The following is a 21,973-nucleotide window of genomic DNA, read 5'->3' on the forward strand; positions in this document are numbered from 1 at the left end:
TGTGGATGTTATACTAGCTACCAAAGCCCTCAGGCTCGTTATTAACAGCATAGGTGAGGTTAAAGGCTTCTGAAGATTAGGACTCAGATTGATCCGGAGGAGCGGTGCATCAGTAAAACCACACCACCCTGAAATTTGTGTGTAACAGCTGGCCTGTGCAATGCGCAATAAACACAACATATTATTTACTGTCAGATCATAATATCAGATAATACCACAATGTAACATCCAGGCATTCATCTAACACAGTTTCATTAAAAGTTGCATTTTCACAGATATTTCACTTTTATTTGTTGTAGATGCAGCAGCGAGAGTGACTTGCCTCTAAACACTCAGCGTGAGGACTGAGGGAAGAGTTTTACACTGCACTGCGCTCACAGCTTGTAGCCCATTAACACTCATTCGAATAACAAATCCCACTTATATAGCTATAACAAAGCCTCAACGGGCATGGATTTAATGCAGTTTGCAGCAAATTGTGTGCCATAAATGTCTAATTCATGAGAAAGAAAGGAAATGACAGTGTTTGTTTTAATCCAAAGGAAAACTGGAGAAATGAGAAGGAGACAGGAGGAGGAGAGAAGAATCAAACATTTCACATGTCAGATTTGATCACCGGGATACACAGCACACTTCATTTTAGGGGAAACACTGTAACATTCATGTTGTGTTACAGTGTCAAGACTATATGGAAGAAAGAAGACTGATTCAAAACCTCAATTAAAGTGAAACTAGAGTTAAATGATTCCCGAAGTAAAAATTGTCAGGTAATATTTAGATTTCTTAGACAAACACATTTATATGATAGGATCTAATCCTGAAGTGACGTTCTGCTCCATACCAGTTGGTGGCGGTATTGCACCATTCTGTTGTTTGCCAACCGCCAATAAAATTTAGAAGAAGAGGAAGAAGAAGAAGAAGGAAAACGTTGGAGGAAATGTGTTTGTTTATTGTGGGACGTGATTCTGTTCAAACCCGGATTATCTTCAGTCTCCTTTGTTCCTGCTTCTCAATGGGCTGAAACTTTGTCACATTCACGGGATGTTGAGTGTTCAGGTCAGTTGTGTGTCTTCCTGACACTGCCCTGTTTACCTCAGTATAAGCTCATGGCGGTGTCTTCTTTTCATTTTTCGTTGGTTTTAATTTACGTTTTAAAGTTTCAAGTGCGGTTTAAAAAAACGCTCGATGTATTCAAGGACGCCGGGGATGGTGACTCGTGAATATGAGAATCCATTTTTAGGATGTTTTTAGACTAAAATGTTGCTGTGTGAACGTCACATGTCTGTCAACAAGTGCTGCGAATTTAGAAAAAACATCGGTGCAAATTATAAGTCTGTATCATCATTTTTGTGCGTTTGCTGTAGGGCTGTCAACGTTAATGCCGTCATCACGATTAATGTGATTACAAATTTTAAGTGAAAGCATACAGCACATGTTCATGTATATAAAGTTCCCCCTGTGATCAATAAAACTGTTCTCATTCTTACACGTGAGTCCAGGAAGATTTCTACTTAACACAAAGATAAATGTCAAAGTAACAGCAGCAATAATAAACAGGGTTTAATACACTCTGTGGTCTGTAGACTATCGTAATACATTTAGACCGGATTATTTTCCACACTCAGAAACTGCAGATTGTGCCTTAAAACAGCGGCCACGTGGTTATCAGCGCAGGTGCACATTCTGAGTAAAACTGAGAAGATCTACAAGGTTTGTTTTTCCTCCTCTTTATATTTTTGGGCTCTTTTTAAAAAAAGTAATGACTTGCTTTGTTAACTTTGTTTAAACTGAGGCAAAAAAGTGATCCGTGTTGATCTGAAACAAAGAATCCTGGAACCACCTTCACTTTCGCTTTACTAATGTTAAGGTGCAGGAATATTTACAGGTTTATAGATGGCAAAAACATCAGTGGTGCAGTTTAACTTCATACTTTTTAGACACATTGCAAATGTAGGGCATAAGTACTTTGCTACTTATTTCACTGTATAAAATTATTTCCATGCTAAATACTGCATTGCTGTTTTTTGTAGCAGTTCTGTAGCAAGAACATGGCTCTATACGTTTATACACATAAATGAAACTGACATTTTCTAGAAAAAAAGTAGACCTATTTAAAAAGAAAAGGGGGAAAAAACTTTATATAACATCGGTTCAACAAATTGATACTTTGAAATATTACAGTACTTGTCAAAAGTCTTGAGCCAACCCTCGTTTCTTTAAAATGTTCTTGGTAAATGGAAAACGGGTACAGTGGTTCATTGAAATGTGCAGAATAGTCTAAATAATGACTTTATAAAGAACGTCAGTATTTCGTATGACCATCTTAAATTTTTTCCAATAGTCTGAACTTTTACTCTTCAAATCAAATCACTTTTATTGTCACGTCACATGTGCAGGTACACTGGTACAGTACATGCGAGTGAAATTCTTGTGTGCAAGCTTCACAAGCAACAGAGTTGTGCAAAAATACAATAACGTAAAACAAGCAAAATATAGGAATGGCTAAATCTGAAAGTAATAAATATATGTACAATATAAGAGTATATGCATTACTGGATGTGTATACTAAATATGTTTTTCTACGTGTGTACGATGTTCACACGTAGATGTTCCTCCTTCAGCTAATCTTTGCTGTTGCCAAACTTAGTTTTTAACTTAGTTTTCTTCTTTGTTGTCTGGATTATAATATGCAATGTGTATAGGAATTTCTTTTACTTGTGTATTAATCACATTATTTTATTGTATAATTCAATTCAATTTTATTTATACAGCGCCAAATCACAACAAAAGTCGCCTCAAGGCGCTTTATATTGCACAGTAGATAGCACAATAATAAATACAGAGAAAAACCCAACAATCATATCATATGACCCCCTATGAGCAAGCACTTTGGCGACAGTGGGAAGGAAAAACTCCCTTTTAACAGGAAGAAACCTCCGGCAGAACCAGGCCTCAGGGAGGGGCGGCCATCTGCTGCGACCGGTTGGGGTGAAAGAAGGAAAACAGGATAAAGACATGCTGTGGAAGAGAGACAGAAATTAATAACAGATATGATTCGATGCAGAGAGGTCTATTAACACATAGTGAGTGAGAAAGGTGACTGGAAAGGAAAAACTCAATGCATCATGGGAATTCCCGGCAGCCTACGTCTATTGCAGCATAACTAAGGGAGGATTCAGGGTCACCTGGTCCAGCCCTAACTATATGCTTTAGCAAAGAGGAAAGTTTTAAGTCAGTGCCTTGGTGCCACTGGATTTTAACATGTCTGACACCCATACTGTAAGAAGGAAGTTGGGGGAAGCAGACCACTCCACAGGAAGAGTCTTTTGTCTCTTCGAGGACTCTGGGAGGTAGCAAGGGAGTGTGAACCTTAAGGTGTGAAACAGCTGTGTACTGCCTTTTGTTCCTGGAGAAGGTATTTAACTGAAGCCATGCTAGGCTCAGTGAGACTCTGCTGACTGTCTGTCCCGCAGTCATGTGGGCTCCACCAGCTTGGTTGTCTGTTCTTTGTGTGCTTTGATTAAAGAATGTTAGCTACTGCTCACCGCTCGTCTGCAGGCTTTATTTAATGGAAAACTTCCACAACAAAAGCATGATGTGAGCTGCCGTACAGTTAAGCAGCATGATTGATTACTAAAGAATGTTATTCATCTTTTCCAATGACTATGTCTAATGTGTGTTTGACATTAATCAAGGCTAAGCTTTAACTTGGTATCTGAGTGTTTGTTGGTTTTAGACTAGTTGGTTAGCCCATTCTTTTTAATGTCCCTAGTCTTCAGGACTAGTTCTGCAGGCTTCTTCAAGAACATTCAAAGCTCTCCTTTGGATGTTGCCTTTTATTTGGTTCTCTGTCAAGATGATCCTCCAGTCCATGGTCAGTCTATGACTGATGGTGCTTTACTGTGTTTTTCTATCCTGGAATGGGAGTGTTTGGGCTTATTGACATGCTGAAAAATGAAGCTGCTGTCAATCAGACACTTGCTAGATGGTTTTACACAGAGAATTAAAATCTAATGGTTCTTTGCTGTCTTTATAATTCAGTCAAATCTCACACACTACAGGCTTTAGAAATCTTGGAGAAATATGGCTCAAGATCATTTTAAATGACCAAGTCTGACTTCAAAATGTAAAGAATTTGATCTTCAACTGTTAAAACCAAGTGTTTAAATGTGTTTAAAGTTTAAGATAAGTTGTTGCTATGGCAACTAATCTTAAGATAATATTGCCTGTCCTTTTCTTTTAAATTATATTTAAAAAACAAAAATGAACTCTGAACCTCTCCTAAATCTCCTCGTCCCCTCTCCTGGAGGCTGGTTCCAGAACCCATATAGTGCATTGATGTCACCATCAAAGGAAACAAGCCCAAAACTCAGGCGTCGGTTAGTAAACTGAAAAGTAAAAAAAGTTTAGTCAACAAACACTCCTCTACGGAGCAGGCGTAACCAATCACAGCTCATTAGCTGCACGCACCAAAAACAGCTCTCTGGCTCCAGAGCTCATCTTTCTCTGGCCTTAAATACCTTTAATTGCTGATAGGCGTCAGAAAGAAAAACGTTGGCACCTAAGACGGGACCTTCAGTAGGACACACCCACACAGGCAACTTCAGGAGGAGGCCCTGCTAGGGCCGTAACAAAGGCCAATACACAGTCTCAAACTAAATGTTGCCTGTTTTCCAGCCATCTTCCTAATCCTGTGGTGCAGACTTATCAGTGTCATCTGTTTGCACAGTAGTGATAATTAAAAAGAGAGATGAGTTTTATCTTGCTTTAACCAAACACTCCATGCCACAAAGCATAAATCGCTGTTTGAAATCCATGTTGTTCACCCTGATATATTTTTTTTCTCTGAACAGCATCTCTGAAATCCAGCAAGTAAAGATCATGGCTTGTGCATCTCAGTCAGCCTTGGATTACGTCAGGAGTGCCAGAGACCACCTGGTGAGAACATTAAAGGGGATTACTGAGATTGTGGAGAAATTGTCCACGAGAGGATTTTTCTCAGAGGAAGATGTGAATAAAATAAAGTCAGAGAGTGATGGATTTGACAAAACCAGCAGAATTGTGGACTATGTTATAGAAAAGGGGGAAGAAGCTTGTTATGAGTTTCTCAGGATTATTGATACAACAAGGAGGACCTCTGGAGAGAGATCACTGTCTTTTGCAGAAGATCCAGAGTCATCGTCCTCTCTGTCCAACATGTTTGACCTCAACTACTGGATCAGCTGCTTTTCCTTCAGGGAGGACGTTAACATGGATGTAAAATCTTTACAAGGTATTTTTTAAACTGAAATGATTTTAATGTATTGATTGATGATTTTTAATCCATCTATATTGTGATGCTGTCCAGTGACACATCAGTGACATTAAATTGTTCTGCTTTTTTTTTCTCCCACACCTCCTTTCTTTCAGGCCCCAGCCCGCGCCACAGATACCAACAAAAGCTGAAATCAGAAGCTCAAAAGATTTCAGAAAGATCATGGACTCAAAGTAAAGCAGTCCTGTTCAACAAGCAGAGCTCCCTGTCCTACATCTCACTTGTGTTAGACACACCAGGACAGGCTTCAGCATCCAAAATAAAAAAGTCAAAGATCAAGAAAAGCAGGAAGCTTCGACCTAAAAAACTAAAAACGTACATACCTGAGGACAAACATGGAACTTCTCCGAGTGAACTCCTGAAAACATATGAAAGAAAAATCCTTTTGGTAGGAAAACCTGGAACTGGGAAAACAGCTGTGGTCCATCAGATGTTGAAACTGTGGTCAGAGAAAGATAACAGAGATCTGGATTACATGTTCTACTTTGATATGAGAATATCAACACCCAACATCACAGAGGTCCATAAACTGGAGGATCTTCTCTTCAGTGTGTTCTGTGAACCAGATGAAGGCAACGATGAGGTCTTAGAGGACATGAAGGATAATGCTGACAGTGTTACCATCATTTTTGATGGAGTTACAGATGTTCCCTCTACATCAACCCAGTCTGCAGTGCTGGAGCTCATACAGAAGACTCTTCTACCTGAAGCAAAGATCATCATCACCTGCAGACCAGAGGTGGAGTCAGCAGACTTCCTGTTGGATTGGGACTGTCTCAGAGTGGAAGTGAAAGGCTTCAGTGAGCAGGGCATCAGAGAGTACTTATCCAAGAATCTGAGTGAGGACCACTTCAACAAAGTTTTGTGTAACTTGGAGTTATTCTCTCTTTGCCACGTCCCCATGTACGCCCTGATGGTGGTCGCCTGCTTTAGCTTTGAGGGCTCCGATTTCTCTCCACATCCCTGCACAGTTACTGAAATATACCTCAATATCCTCAATTTCTGCAATCAGAGAAATGTTTCTAAGACACCTGAAAATGAAAGCACTAAATGGGATGCAATACTGTCTTTATCTCAGGCAGCTTTTTGTGCAACAGAAGGGAAAAATGTGAACCTAACTTCACTGCCCAAACTAGACAGCTGTGCTAATTTGGCCATTTTGAGCAGGAATGTAATTCAAGTCAGCCCAACTGTAAAGAAACACTTGTGTGCCTTTCTCCACTACACAGTTCAGGAGTTTTTTGCAGCTCTGTGGGTCTTAAAGGATCCAGAGAAGACCAGGTGTGTTCTACAGCAGTGTCTGGTTCAGGGCAGCAAACACATGAAACATTTGGTCCCTTTCCTGTGTGGACTGTTGAATGAGAAGAACACTGATTTGTTAGAGAGTCTCCTTCCTCCTCAGCAGCTCAGAGACACGTCTGACTGGTTCTTCAAACACTTGGTGACCAACTTTGTAGGTTATAGTGACCATGAAGACTGTGAAATGGACTTAATGTTCTTATGTCAATGCCTCTATGAGTCTCAGTCACCTGATGCCTGCCTCTGCCTCCTGGAGAAACTGGACTACTTTATTGATGTGAGTGGAGAGACTCTTGATCCTCAGCAGTGTTGTGTTCTGGCCTATGTAATCAGCCAGAGTAAGGAGAGGAAAATAGAGCTGAACCTGGAGGATACAACAGTATCAAAACAGGGAATGAGGCCTTTGCTGGGATGCCTCAGTAAACTTCAAAGGTAAGTGAGAACATTTAGAACTGAAGTTAAAGGGTTTGTTTTGGGTTCTGTTTTAAATGTAAAGCATTCAGTGATTTAGAGCAGTATGTGTTTTTCTTAAAGTGAAAAATGAAAACATAGTAGTGAGAATGTTTCAGCTTTGTTTCATCATGTTTCCAGTGAGTTGTAGACAATAAAAAGTTTGTTAAAAAAAGGAAAAAAGTTTAAGTCGAGGGTTTTAACCGATGCATGAAACGTTACATTTTTAGACATAGGTTGTAACAGCCGCCGTTTTCTTTGTTAGTATTTATTACACGGCGTGCTGCGGGGAAAAGCCTCTTCTAACGTTTGAGTCTAAGGTTTATTTTTTAGCACCTGGCGGCTCTTTTTACTTCTTATCCATAAATAATCTGCTCTTTCACGTGTTTCAGTTTATTTTGAAAAGTCTCAACAGGATCTTGAGCTTTATTGTGCAAGGTTCATGTGGAACATAGACAAGCGTGTTACCGTCGTTGTTGCTAACGACAACACATAAAAACAGGCGCTTGTCTGTCTGTAGTGTGGTTATATTAAATATGAGCGAAAGAGAGAACTTTAAGAAATTAATATAGCCACTTCAGTGATCATCAAAACGATGAAAAAATATTGCCATAAACAGTTCTCTACCAACCTGTAGGAGTGACTCCTTGTCACGCCAGCTGTGGACCATTTCTCTTCTGACTGATGGGGACGTGGATTACGTGAGTTTACTTGACTTCACTGAGAATCAGCTGCACCTCCCAGTCAACAGTAAAACACAACTGTATGACAGAGCTGTGAGAGTCCTGCAGGAGAGGAAGAGGAAGGTGAAAGTCTGCCTTCACTGTGATCACAGAGTCTGTCAAAGTGCGAGCTCGTTCCTCTTACACCATTTACCCCACATCCACTCACTCAGGTATGCTCTTTGGTTTTACTTATTAAACACTCAATGTTTTCATGTGCTCTTCAATTGTGGTTCAAAATCCAGTTGAGTTACTTTATAGAATTAATTGAACCAACTGTAATACTGACCTTGTATGTCTTTAATGTATTTTAAATACTGGAGATATTTATCTGAGACAAATCTAGGACGGTATCAGCGAGTGCTGCTTGTTTCTGTTTGTTGTGCTCAGATCAAATCATCACATCATGTTTCCTTTTCTTTCTTCCAGTTTCTGTCAGTCATCAGGAAATCTCTCAGATCAAACTGAGTTGTTGATGAATCTCTTCATTGTAGCAGCAGATAGAGAACAGAGGACAGGAGAGAAGATCCTCAACATGTTATCATCAGTCTGCTCTTATCAGAAATTCCCTCTTCATTCTAATTCCAATGACAAATATCAGAGTGATTTCCTGTTGGATCTGTTCTCCCATGTGAAGGACTGTGAGACTAAAACAGGTCTGAGTGTCCTTCCATCATTACAGTCAGTTTTCCAGTCAGCTCCTGCAGTCTGGTCCATAGACCTCTCAGAGAGAAAGACCTCCATCCTCCTGGAGGTGCTGAAACTCCAACCAGAGAAGAAACAAGTGGAGCTGAGAGGCTGCTCACATGAAGAGAGTGAAGTGAGGATTTTGCTGCAGTGTCTGCCTTATATCTCACAGCTCAGGTAAATAACATGTTGTTCACACAATAAAGTCTGTCTATCAATAAATGAGTGCTGAAAATAATTCATGAAAATATTTTAGCTCTATTTGACAATTTAGTTGCTGGTTGATTGAACTCAGTTTATAGAAATGAGTCCACAAATTTGTAGCGTTTACCTTCAACAGTTTTTAAACATGTTACAGTTTGTCTGTGAGAATAAAACTGCACTTAGTGACATTTACAGCATCACTAAGACCTCCTGGGAAAAAAAGCTTCATTAAAAGTATAAATAAAAATTGTACTGTTAAGGTATTTATTGGTTTCTGATAGGCTTTAAAACAAAACAGCATCAAGCAGCTGTTACTGCAGAGTGAAACAGTTTGAGTTATCCAGGATGTTCAGCTTCAGCCTGTGAGGCCTGCATTTGGGGCCTCTCGTCTCCACATCCACACAACGACCATTCAGACGTTATTTCTGTCTTCTTCTACACAAAGTAGACCCACTGATTTTCACCTCTGTTAATAAGAAATATTGTTACATTAACAGGTGACACAGAGCTATAAACAATATGTAACTATAACAACACAGGCAACACTGTTGCTGCATCAAAGGAGACTAAGTGATGCTGGTAGCAATCATTAACATGTGAATGAATGAATGAATGAATGAATGAATGAATGTATGTGTGTGAGCGCTCTGTGCTGCAGTTTATTTGTAAGCTGACAGCTGCACATTAAAGCTGTGACACTTTGACCTCGATCCACTTAAACATGAAAGGTTACTCGCTGCATTCAGCTCTGACACACAATCTGATGAATGAGTTTGTCACCACATCAAAGTGAAGTTCATGTTATTGGTGGATCATCTCTGTGATAAATGGACTAAACACAGACTGATGGATGTTCTAATGTGTGAAACAGATGTGCAGCAGATTAGGCTCCACATCTGTTTCACACTGCATCAGCAGCTGCATACATGGGAACTTGTGTGACCATGTGGCTCACAGACTGTGCTGCTCAGAGCAGACTGGAAATAAAAGAATCAGAGAAAATGTTTCACTTACAGCTGATTTTAATCTGACACTCTGAACATAACCTGATCTACACCAGGCTGTGTTCAGCATCTGTTACCATGGTGATATGGCCAGGTAAAGAGAGCTAGTCTGGTGAAACTAAACACCGACAGGAGGCTCAGCGTGGCCACTAACATGTGAATCTTTGTGTTTAAGACTTTTCTGCAGCAGAAAATATTAATTTAGTTTAATTTTCAAAGTAAACAAATCTAAATGTAAATGAATTAATTATCAAATGTTAGTAAATATGTGATTTCCACGTGTGTGATGTGAGCAGCAGGTGAAGCTGCTGTTGTAGATGTTGTTGTTCCCCTCTGTGTGTTTCTGTGTTGTTGATATTTAGTGTTTTGCTGCTAACACTTTATAACAGCTGCACACTCTTCAGCATCAGTGAGTGTGAGTCAAAACTTATTCCATCATTTATAAAGCTCCTCCTCAGTATGTCAATCATAAACATGGATACACATGATGAAGTTTTACTGAAGAGGCTCAAATATAACATGTTTAATGACAGCAGTTTGATACTTTTTCAATGATGGATGAACACTTTATAAAGTTGTACATGTGTTACAGATATTCCTGAGTTAATTCAGACAGTTACTGGTTGTTAGTGAAGTGTGCTGTGTGAGCTGGTCTAAAGTGAGGCCCATCCATGACTGACAAAGCATTTATCACATAAACTGAAAGCTCAGCAGGACCTGGAGACTCCAGCAGGTCTGAGCTGTCTTCATGACAGGAAAAGGAAAACGCACAAAGTGATCCAGAACATACAAATATTGATCACACAATGCAAACATAACTCACTGAAGGTTTGCAGAATATTAAATGTGAGCAGGGCCAGAGTCTGAGTTTGTTTGAGGCTTTAAGAGAGAAAGAGACTCACTGAGCAGCTGGAGCCACTCAGAGCTTTAACTTCAATGTACTGAAACTTCTTCTTTCAAATCAAATGTGAATGATCACAAAACACTAGTGAATATTTCACACAGCGTCACAGACGAGTGTAAACATCACGAACACAATGTTGATATTGAAGTGATCAAGGCTACTTTAGCTGCTCCCTCATCACAAGGAGTCACCTGATGATGCAGGAAAGTGTCTCTGGGATGTTTAAGAGTTTGGAAGTTGTGTAGTTGGTTCCTCTGGTTTGTAGTCAGTCAGTTTTAGTAAACAGGTCCAGGCAGGTTCACTTCCAAAGTGAATGAAACACAGCAGCTAAGCTGTTTGGTGCTGTGCTTTCACACAGGTGAAGGCTGAAAAAGGGGGCGTGGCCTCCTCATCAGGCACAGTGAAAACTCAGAGCAGCTGCTCAGGCTAAGAAGGTGATCAGGTTCAGAGGTGGCTCGCCATCTCCTTCATCGTAGAGAATCCAACGCAAACAGCATTTCCTGTCATATCAAACATTAGCCTGTAGAAAACAGACATGTTACTGCATTAAACCAAGAAATACCAGGATTCAGTGACCATAGCAAATATAAACTCTCAAAATACTCTGACGTACATGAATAATACAACACTGTATTACAGCTGTTCTCACACAGTGTTCCACCTTTTTACAGCAGTGACATAATTATTTGATCCTCTGCTCAATTTATGAGTTTGCTGACTTACAAAGAAATAAAGAGACTCTGATTTTTATCAAAGTTTTATTTTACTAAAGACAGAAAATCAACAAAGATCCAGATGAAACTCACAAACATTGCAAAGTGTGTCAGCAGTGTGTGGTTGTTTTAATGCAGCTCACATCAAATCATCACTGAATGTTTCCTTCTTATTGTTCCAGAGTTGATGCTGAGACATCAGATGAAGACAGAACGAAGATCTTTGTGAGTCTGTTCTGTGCAACAGCAGAGAGAGAGCAGCAGACAGGAGAGAAGATCCTGGAGCTGTTAGCATCAGTGTGCAGATACAAAAACAGTCCTCTTAAACAGAAATGGTGTGACTTCCTCCTGGACCTGTACTCTTATGAGACTAAAACAGGTCTGAGTGTCCTTCCATCATTACAGTCAGTTTTCCAGTCAGCTCCTGCAGTCTGGTCCATAAAGCTCTCAGAGAGAAAGACCTCCATCCTCCTGGAGGTGCTGAAACTCCAACCAGAGAAGAAACAAGTGGAGCTGACAGACTGCTCACATGAAGAGAGTGAAGTGAGGAGTTTCCTGCAGTGTCTGCCTTATATCTCACAGCTCAGGTAAGTCAGATTGTATTCAGAAGCTTAGTGAACAGTTTTGATGGAGAACATGCGTTCATCACATGCAGTATACACAGAGTATATAGTTACTTTACAGAGAAAGCAGAAAACAACTTTTTCTATTAATTTAATCTTAAATTTAAATAAGTTTTTTTCAGTCTCTTCTTGATTTAAAGAAGCTTCTAAAAGTGGAATTTTGACAAATTTCTAAAATATTTGTGTTTTCTTGTTTTTATGAGGACTAATAAATTAGTTAAGTGCTGTAACTGAGATGATATGTTTCCCTCGTTTATGTTATATTTAACATGGAGCGTCATTATGTACAGGAAACATGGACCAGATAGAGTCCATCAGCAGTGTGTGGCTGTTTTTATGCAGCTCACATCAAATCATCACTAAATGTTTCCTTCTTATTGTTCCAGAGTTGATGCTGAGACATCAGATGAAGACAGAACGAAGATCTTTGTGAGTCTGTTCTGTGCAGCAGCAGAGAGAGAGCAGCAGACAGGAGAGAAGATCCTGGAGCTGTTAGCATCAGTGTGCAGATATCAAACATTCCCTCTTCATGAGAGACACTTGCATTATTATGATGATGATGATGATGATCTGAAGCAATATCGCCTTGACTTCCTATTGGATCTGTACTCCCAGATGAAGGACCACGAGACTAAAACAGGTCTGAGTGTCCTTCCATCATTACAGTCAGTTTTCCAGTCAGCTCCTGCAGTCTGGTCCATAGACCTCTCAGAGAGAAAGACCTCCATCCTCCTGGAGGTGCTGAAACTCCAACCAGAGAAGAAACAAGTGGAGCTGAGAGACTGCTCACATGAAGAGAGTGAAGTGAGGAGTTTGCTGCAGTGTCTGCCTTATATCTCACAGCTCAGGTAAATAACATGTTCTTCACATGAGGCAAGTATCTGTAAGAAAAGATGTGCTGTGAAAATAAGTGATGGAAATATTTGAAGCTCCATAAATTGTAAAGTGATGATTTTGTCTTGTGCTGCTTGTTTGTCATCAGCATCATATTTGTGACTTTATCTACATGGATCATGTTATAAATGTATTCAGACTGTGTTTCACTGACTTGTTCAGCTGTTTGTTGCTATGAAGTTTCATATTTTCTATAAATATCAGATGACTTTTAAAGCTTAAACAGGATGTAGAATAAAGACGTTCTCATCAGAAAGGTTAGATTTATATTTGATAGGATCATGTGACTGAGCTCATGCTGCAGAGAGTGTTGGAGTGCACACATGCCAGAAACATCCTTTACACCCGAATCCATCATCACCATGGAAACAACATGAAAGCAAACTCAGCGAGTCCTTCAGTGACGTAACTCTGTAAATGAATGAGTTACATGAAGCTGGACTTTATCTCTGACTTTGTTTTACTGAGCATGATGATGATGATGGTGGTAGCAGCTCTATAGTGAGCAGATGAAGATTTCAGACAGCAGAGAGGTGTGTGATGAGCAGCAGGTGAAGCTGCTGTTGTAGATGTTGTTGTTCCCCTCTGTGTGTTTCTGTATTGTTGATATTTAGTGTTTTACTTTCTAAAGTCAGACAGCAAAGAAAATAACAGTTACAGTTCAGTAAGCAGTGATTTCACACATCAGTGTTTGTGTTGTGAGTCAGTAACAGTCTAAAAACATTGTTCAGCTGCTCTGATGGAAGATGGCTTTAAAATGAACTTTCATTATATACAAGATGGAGTCCATCAGCAGTGTGTGGCTGTTTTTATGCAGCTCACATCAAATCATCACTAAATGTTTCCTTCTTATTGTTACAGTTTTGATGTTTGTAATCGTCATGAAGCAGTCAGGTTCTTTGTGAGTCTGTTCTGTGCAGCAGCAGAGAGAGAGCAGCAGACAGGAGAGAAGATCCTGGAGCTGTTAGCATCACTGTGCACAAATGAAACATTCCCTCTTCATGAGAAATACTCTGATTATGATGATGATGATGATTATGATCTGAAGCAATATCAGAGTGACTTCCTCCTGGACCTGTACTCTTATGAGACTAAAACAGGTCTGAGTGTCCTTCCATCATTACAGTCAGTTTTCCAGTCAGCTCCTGCAGTCTGGTCCATAGACCTCTCAGAGAGAAAGACCTCCATCCTCCTGGAGGTGCTGAAACTCCGACCAGAGAAGAAACAAGTGGAGCTGAGAGGCTGCTCACATGAAGAGAGTGAAGTGAGGAGTTTGCTGCAGTGTCTGCCTTATATCTCACAGCTCAGGTACATGAATTCTACTTTACATGATTAATTCTTCATAAGACGAGATGCTCCCTGAAGTCAGCTGTGGAAACATTTTTCAGTATATGAATTTTAATATAATTGTACAGGGAGCTTAACAGTGAAGCAGCTTGATCATAAGCAGGCTTTCTTTGTGTTAGCTGGCTTGATGAAAGCTAAACCTGCAGTCAGAGATGACAGCTGTGACCATGTGGGGGAAAACTTTGTGTTCACTCAGCTTCAGTCTCTGTCCACACTCACATAAAAGGGGCCCTTTGATTTGCTATTTCTCTGTTCTTCCACACAAAATGGACCAATCGAATGCCGCCTTCATCAGTCACAAACATGAGCACATGAATGGAAGATAAACATCTATGAAGAAGTGAATGAATAGATGTTTGAGCGCTCTGTGCTGCGGTTTCTTTGTAAGCTGACAGCTGCACGTTAGAGCTGTAAGAAATATTTGTAAAAGTTATTATTGAAAAAATATTTTAATAGTAAGGCGATATGAGCAGTGTTACAGGCATAGCTCTATAGACGGGAGCCTCGTGGGCAGTGTGGTCCGTGCAATTATGCACTTTTATTTGTTTTCTTACAACGCATTGTGTTGTGCATCCTGATTTGCTGCAGACCATTATCAATCAACCTTGAGCCGTGTCTCCTGTCCAGTGCAGAACGAGTTCAGCTTGTCAAATTTACATAAATCCTCGATCGCTAGCAGTGCTGTATGTTTGTAAGTTTTCTCCCCCACAAACACAACAATGTCGACGAAACCATTTTCACCGTCAGAGGCTCCTGCGATATCTCCCAAAAGGCTGTGGAAGACGCTAACTATGGCACCAAAAGTTTGACTTGTGGACATGCTAAAGGAAGGTAGAAGTTACTGCATTTTTCAGATTATAAGACCTATTAAGCAAAGCCAAACAGTCAGAAGTCAAACTTGACTCATTCTTCTTGCTTTGTTTGCTTCCGTAGCATTGATTCATTAATTTTGAATTCTCTGCAGCTGCTCTATTCCCATGTTCTGAAAACAGTGTTTGATCTTTGGTTTCATTCTATAATACTGGACTTATTTTTCTAACAAGGTTTGAACTTTGTGTTTAAACAAGTGAGAAAAGAGTGAAAATGTTCATACCTGTCTGAGAAAAGTGTCTACAGCTTGTAGTGAGGGCTTCAAACATCTATAATAACTACTGTACAGATTTCACCTATCGCAGGATATTTTTAGAACCTAACTGCCGCAATAAACAAGGGACCGCTTTACACATAAAATAATGACGCCTCTGCCTTTCTAAATGGGGGGACAGTAACTGCGTGTGTAAGTGTGTAAGAACCACAAATAGCAAGACGTGAAAAATGTGACGTGAAAAAAGACGCACAACTTTTGACTTTGCGTGATGAACCCCGTATTCCTCGTCCACGTAAATGCTGTTAAGGGTTCAGAAATTGAGGAGGAAGACCAAAAATAATGACCACTGATCCAGCCTGGTGCAATTAGACGAAGATTTTAATGGATACACATGTGGAGTCCAACACTTGTGCAGATTCAGTGTTGAACTATCTTACAATAGTCAGAACAAAGGTTTTATAGGGGTAAGATAGTACAGCCCCCCTTCTGTTGCCAGGCAGATCCAGTACAGCATACGTCAATCCAAAACCACAACCGTTCAGTCAACCCTTGACACAGTCTAAAAGAACATCGTCTTCGGCTCGAACCCAGGTGCTTCCCCCAGCTTCGGTGTCGCTTATCTCTGGGACATCTGGTGTACTTCCTGGAACAGACTAACACGTACGCACCCCAACTTTGCAGTTATAGCAAAACACATCTTAACTTCTTACCTACTAAATGAGTCTACTTATATGTATGTGTATGTGTGTGTCAGCTTCTGCTGCCCTTTATTTCACCCTTCACTTCATCAGCTAGACCTTGTAACCTTTCCACCAGACAGAAGGCCAGCACGTACACAACTGAAGCTATGTGTGTGTATGTGTGTCTCGTCCTTAAATGCTCTCTCATCTCACCCGTTGCACTTCTGACCTTTCACCAGAACAGAGGCTCATCCTTACATGTAATAACCTAACTGGAACTATATATGTAATATGTTGAGTAAATGTTTTAACCTCTACTAAAAGCTTAATCAAAGATAAATGCATAATAAAATAACCTGCTCAAAATAACTTACACCTAGACTCTGCTTTCAGTTTCACTTCCTACCCTGCACACTCTGCAAACCTGCAGTTTCCTGTGAAGACTTTTAGGCTCAGATTATCTTCAGAGGTTGGCCTTTTTCAAATAATGCAATGTAATCTGCCTATAAGCATTTTAAGATTATAGATTCAACTTAACAGTTTAAAGTGGTTCTTACTGGACTTGTAATAAAAGCTTAATTGGGTGCCAATATGTTTAAACATCTAAATGCAATATCCCTACTTGGAGATTATGTGATTAATGCCATGGTAATATGAACAATAGCAGTGAAATAATTTCTCTAATCCCAATAATGCAAAGAAGGAGTTCAAAAAAAAATCTCAGTTTTAGATGATTCAAAATGTCGTTTACATGTGGACAAAAGGCCCATACACATAGAAAAAGCTGTATAGGTGTGGACAGAGCTTAGAAGAGGTAGAAGATTATTTTATTGCTACAAGTAAATTCTTGCATTTTTACTCTTATTTGTTTAATTGTTTACTAAAGGTTTTAGGTTTGAAATAAATTTCAAATCGAGTTGGTATTGGTATGGTAACCTTCAGTAATAGTAATAAATCACACAGCAATAATACATTAATGTTGTTGTAAAATCTTGATAATATATTAAGTAATCCATAGTATTCAGAATACGTTACTGTCATGGAGGATTTTGTAATGAAATACGTTAGAAAATACATTTTGGGCCATGTAATCTGTAATCTGTAATCTGTAGTGGAATACATTTCAAAAGTAACCTTCCCAACACTGGCTGTTTCATTATAAACAGGACACACATGGACAAGTCCATCAGCAGTGTGTGGTTGTTTTTATGCTGCTCACATCAAATCATCACTAAATGTTTCCTTCTTATTGTTCCAGTGTTTATTTGGAGACTCAAGATGATGAAATCAAGCTCTTTGTGAGTCTGTTCTGTGCAGCAGCAGAGAGAGAGCAGCAGACAGGAGAGAAGATTCTGGAGCTGTTAGCATCAGTGTGCAGATATCAAACATTCCCTCTTCATGAGAGACACTTGCATTATTATGATGATGATGATGATGATGATCTGAAGCAATATCGCCTTGACTTCCTATTGGATCTGTACTCCCAGATGAAGGACCACGAGACTAAAACAGGTCTGAGTGTCCTTCCATCATTACAGTCAGTTTTCCAGTCAGCTCCTGCAGTCTGGTCCATAAAGCTCTCAGAGAGAAAGACCTCCATCCTCCTGGAGGTGCTGAAACTCCAACCAGAGAAGAAACAAGTGGAGCTGAGAGGCTGCTCACATGAAGAGAGTGAAGTGAGGAGTTTGCTGCAGTGTCTGCCTTATATCTCACAGCTCAGGTAAGTCAGATTGTATTCAGAAGCTTAGTGAACAGTTTTGATGGAGAACATGCGTTCACCACATGCAGTATACACAGAGTATATAGTTACTTTACAAAGAAAGCAGAAAACAACTTTTCTATTAATTGAAGCTTAAATTAAAATAAGGTTTTTAGTCTCTTCTTGATTTAAAGAAGCTTCTAAAAGTGGAATTTTGACAAATTTCTAAAATATTTGTGTTTTCTTGTTTTTATGAGGACTAATAAATTAGTTATGTGCTGTAACTGAGATGATATGTTTCCCTCTTTTATGTTATATTTAACATGGAGCATCATTATGTACAGGAAACATGGACCAGATGGAGTCCATCAGCAGTGTGTGGCTGTTTTTATGCAGCTCACATCAAATCATCACTAAATGTTTCCTTCTTATTGTTCCAGTGTTCTTCCTCTGAGGTCACTTCGTCATGAAGCAGTCAGGATCTTTGTGAGTCTGTTCTGTGCAGCAGCAGAGAGAGAGCAGCAGACAGGAGAGAAGATCCTGGAGCTGTTAGCATCACTGTGCACATATAAAACATTCCCTCTTCATGAGAGACACTTCTATGATAAGAATCTGATGCAATATCGTCTTGACTTCCTGTTGGATCTGTGCTCCCATGTGAAGGACTATGAGACTAAAACAGGTCTGAGTGTCCTTCCATCATTACAGTCAGTATTTTCAGCTCCTGCAGTCTGGCCCATAAAGCTCTCAGAGAGAAAGACCTCCATCCTCCTGGAGGTGCTGAAACTCCAACCAGAGAAGAAACAAGTGGTGCTGACAGGCTGCTCACATGAAGAGAGTGAAGTGAGGAGTTTGCTGCAGTGTCTGCCTTATATCTCACAGCTCAGGTAAATAACATGTTCTTCACATGAGTCAAAAATCTGTGAGAAAAGATGTGCTGTGAAAACAAGTGATGGTGCAAAGAATGGCGGCCCTTTGGTGGCCCAGATGTGGTTTGCCAGATGTGGGCCACACATGGTCCAGCACAAGAACTGTTGCAAACTCACTGGTGCTCCTGTGCTGGCCCAGAACAGTTTCAGCTCTGGCCCCAGGTGTCAGCCTAATGTGTGCTTTAATCAAGCCATGTAACAACAACATGTGCCTGAACATAATAGTACAAAAGCAACATGACGAAACCCTGTTCAGACAGTGAATGGACTGATTCTTATATAGCTCAAAGGTCTCTATACAACAAGCTACATTCACCCAATCACACACTTTCTCTAAACTGAGTGCTTCCTAACTACATTCACACACACTCACACTCTTTACATGCAGACTGAAGAAGCCAAGGATTGAACCACTTACCTTCTGATCAGTAGGGGACTTGCTGTACCTCCTGAGCTACAGCCTCCCAGTGGTAAACATGAGTGAACTCTCACTAGGTTTTGGATAAAGTGTACACTCAAAAAACCTGCATTTGAAACGTTGGCCACCATAGCAGTGTAGTATTGCAACATGGCATTTGGGTCTTCTAACTAAAATAGCAAAATAAGAACATAAATAGTGCATCATTGTCAGACCTGGCCCACATCTGGTTGACATACACTCTGCCATGACACCAGTCAATCAGAGGTGCCAGCTTGATGCCAGATCCAGGCCAGACCTGTTTTCTATGAACCTGGGCTAAATAAACCAAACCACAATAGAGCCAGATGTGGCATGTCATCACAAAGACAGTGTCATCTAGGCCTGGCCCACATCTGGATGACATGCGTCTTATCATGCTAGAAGTCAGCCAGCAGTGACGGCTTGATACCAGATCCGGGCCAGACCTGCTTGCTATTGGTGGATCATCTCTGTGATAAATGGACTAAACACAGACTGATGGATGTTCTAATGTGTGAAACAGATGTGCAGCAGATTAGGGTCCACATCTGTTTCACACTGCATCAGCAGCTGCATACATGGAAACTTGTGTGACCATGTGGCTCACAGACTGTGCTGCTCAGAGCAGACTGGAAATAAAAGAATCAGAGAAAATGTTTCACTTACAGCTGATTTTAATCTGACACTCTGAACATAACCTGATCTACACCAGGCTGTGTTCAGCATCTGTTACCATGGTGATATAGCCAGGTAAAGAGAGCTAGTCTGGTGAAACTAAACACTGACAGGAGGCTCAGCGTGGCCACTAACATGTGAATCTTTGTGTTTAAGACTTTTCTGCAGCAGAAAATATTAATTTAGTCTAATTTTCAAAGTAAACAAATCTAAATCTAAATGAATTAATTATCAAATGTTAGTAAATATGTGATTTCCACGTGTGTGATGTGAGCAGCAGGTGAAGCTGCTGTTGTAGATGTTGTTGTTCCCTCTGTGTGTTTCTGTATTGTTGATATTTAGTGTTTTGCTGCTAACACTTTATAACAGCTGCACACTCTTCAGCATCAGTGAGTGTTAGTCAAAACTTATTCCATCATTTATAAAGCTCCTCCTCAGTATGTCAATCATAAACATGGATACACATGATGAAGTTTTACTGAAGAGGCTCAAATATAACATGTTCAATGACAGCAGTTTGATACTTTTTCAATGATGGATGAACACTTTATAAAGTTGTACATGTGTTACAGATATTCCTGAGTTAATTCAGACAGTTACTGGTTGTTAGTGAAGTGTGCTGTGTGAGCTGGTCTAAAGTGAGGCCCATCCATGACTGACAAAGCATTTATCACATAAACTGAAAGCTCAGCAGGACCTGGAGACTCCAGCAGGTCTGAGCTTCATGACAGGAAAAGGAAAACGCACAAAGTGATCCAGAACATACAAATATTGATCACACAATGCAAACATAACTCACTGAAGGTTTGCAGAATATTAAATGTGAGCAGGGCCAGAGTCTGAGTTTGTTTGAGGCTTTAAGAGAGAAAGAGACTCACTGAGCAGCTGGAGCCACTCAGAGCTTTAACTTCAATGTACTGAAACTTCTTCTTTCAAATCAAATGTGAATGATCACAAACACTAGTGAATATTTCACACAGCGTCACAGACGAGTGTAAACAGCACGAACACAATGTTGATATTGAAGTGATCAAGGCTACTTTAGCTGCTCCCTCATCACAAGGAGTCACCTGATGATGCAGGAAAGTGTCTCTGGGATGTTTAAGAGTTTGGAAGTTGTGTAGTTGGTTCCTCTGGTTTGTAGTCAGTCAGTTTTAGTAAACAGGTCCAGTCAGGTTCACTTCCAAAGTGAATGAAACACAGCAGCTAAGCTGTTTGGTGCTGTGCTTTCACACAGGTGAAGGCTGGAAAAGGGGGCGTGGCCTCCTCGTCTGGCACAGTGAAAACTCAGAGCAGCTGCTCAGGCTAAGAAGGTGATCAGGTTCAGAGGTGGCTCGCCATCTCCTTCATCGTAGAGAATCCAACGCAAACAGCATTTCCTGTCATATCAAACATTAGCCTGTAGAAAACAGACATGTTACTGCATTAAACCAAGAAATACCAGGATTCAGTGACCATAGCAAATATAAACTCTCAAAATACTCTGACGTACATGAATAATACAACACTGTATTACAGCTGTTCTCACACAGTGTTCTACCTTTTTACAGCAGTGACATAATTATTTGATCCTCTGCTCAATTTATGAGTTTGCTGACTTACAAAGAAATAAATAGACTCTGATTTTTATCAAAGTTTTATTTTACTGAAGACAGAAAATCAACAAAGATCCAGATGAAACTCACAAACATTGCAAAGTGTGTCAGCAGTGTGTGGTTGTTTTAATGCAGCTCACATCAAATCATCACTGAATGTTTCCTTCTTATTGTTCCAGAGTTGATGCTGAGACATCAGATGAAGACAGAACGAAGATCTTTGTGAGTCTGTTCTGTGCAGCAGCAGAGAGAGAGCAGCAGACAGGAGAGAAGATCCTGGAGCTGTTAGCATCAGTGTGCAGATATCCAACATTCCCTCTTCATGAGAGACACTTCTATAATGATGAACTGAAGCAATATCGTCTTGACTTCCTATTGGATCTGTACTCCCATATGAAGGACTATGAGACTAAAACAGGTCTGAGTGTCCTTCCATCATTACAGTCAGTTTTCCAGTCAGCTCCTGCAGTCTGGTTCATAAAGCTCTCAGAGAGAAAGACCTCCATCCTCCTGGAGGTGCTGAAACTCCAACCAGAGAAGAAACAAGTGGAGCTGAGAGGCTGCTCACATGAAGAGAGTGAAGTGAGGAGTTTGCTGCAGTGTCTGCCTTATATCTCACAGCTCAGGTACATGAATTCTACTTTACATGATTAATTCTTCATAAGACGAGATGCTCCCTGATGTCAGCAGTGGAAACATTTTTCAGTA

At 40.2% G+C, this 21,973-nt stretch overlaps 1 protein-coding gene across 2 annotated transcripts in view; it reads left to right on the top strand.

Moving 5' to 3' along the window:
• The first annotated feature begins 945 nt into the window (after positions 1–945).
• LOC134624307 (uncharacterized) overlaps positions 946–21,973 on the top strand; it is a 31,235-nt gene continuing 10,207 nt past the window's right edge. For both annotated transcript variants that reach the window (XM_063469272.2, XM_063469273.1), the window contains exons 1-11: positions 946–1,056; positions 4,854–5,272; positions 5,410–7,045; positions 7,701–7,958; positions 8,215–8,649; positions 11,480–11,884; positions 12,307–12,768; positions 13,676–14,122; positions 17,187–17,648; positions 18,068–18,514; positions 21,445–21,891. In XM_063469272.2, coding sequence (XP_063325342.1) covers positions 4,882–5,272; positions 5,410–7,045; positions 7,701–7,958; positions 8,215–8,649; positions 11,480–11,884; positions 12,307–12,768; positions 13,676–14,122; positions 17,187–17,648; positions 18,068–18,514; positions 21,445–21,891 — 5,390 coding nt within the window. In that variant the 5' untranslated portion in view covers positions 946–1,056; positions 4,854–4,881. The remainder of the gene's footprint in view (positions 1,057–4,853; positions 5,273–5,409; positions 7,046–7,700; positions 7,959–8,214; positions 8,650–11,479; positions 11,885–12,306; positions 12,769–13,675; positions 14,123–17,186; positions 17,649–18,067; positions 18,515–21,444; positions 21,892–21,973) is intronic.

This window comes from Pelmatolapia mariae, linkage group LG3_W (assembly GCF_036321145.2).
Source record: "Pelmatolapia mariae isolate MD_Pm_ZW linkage group LG3_W, Pm_UMD_F_2, whole genome shotgun sequence".
In the NCBI taxonomy this organism is placed as follows: domain Eukaryota; kingdom Metazoa; phylum Chordata; class Actinopteri; order Cichliformes; family Cichlidae; genus Pelmatolapia; species Pelmatolapia mariae.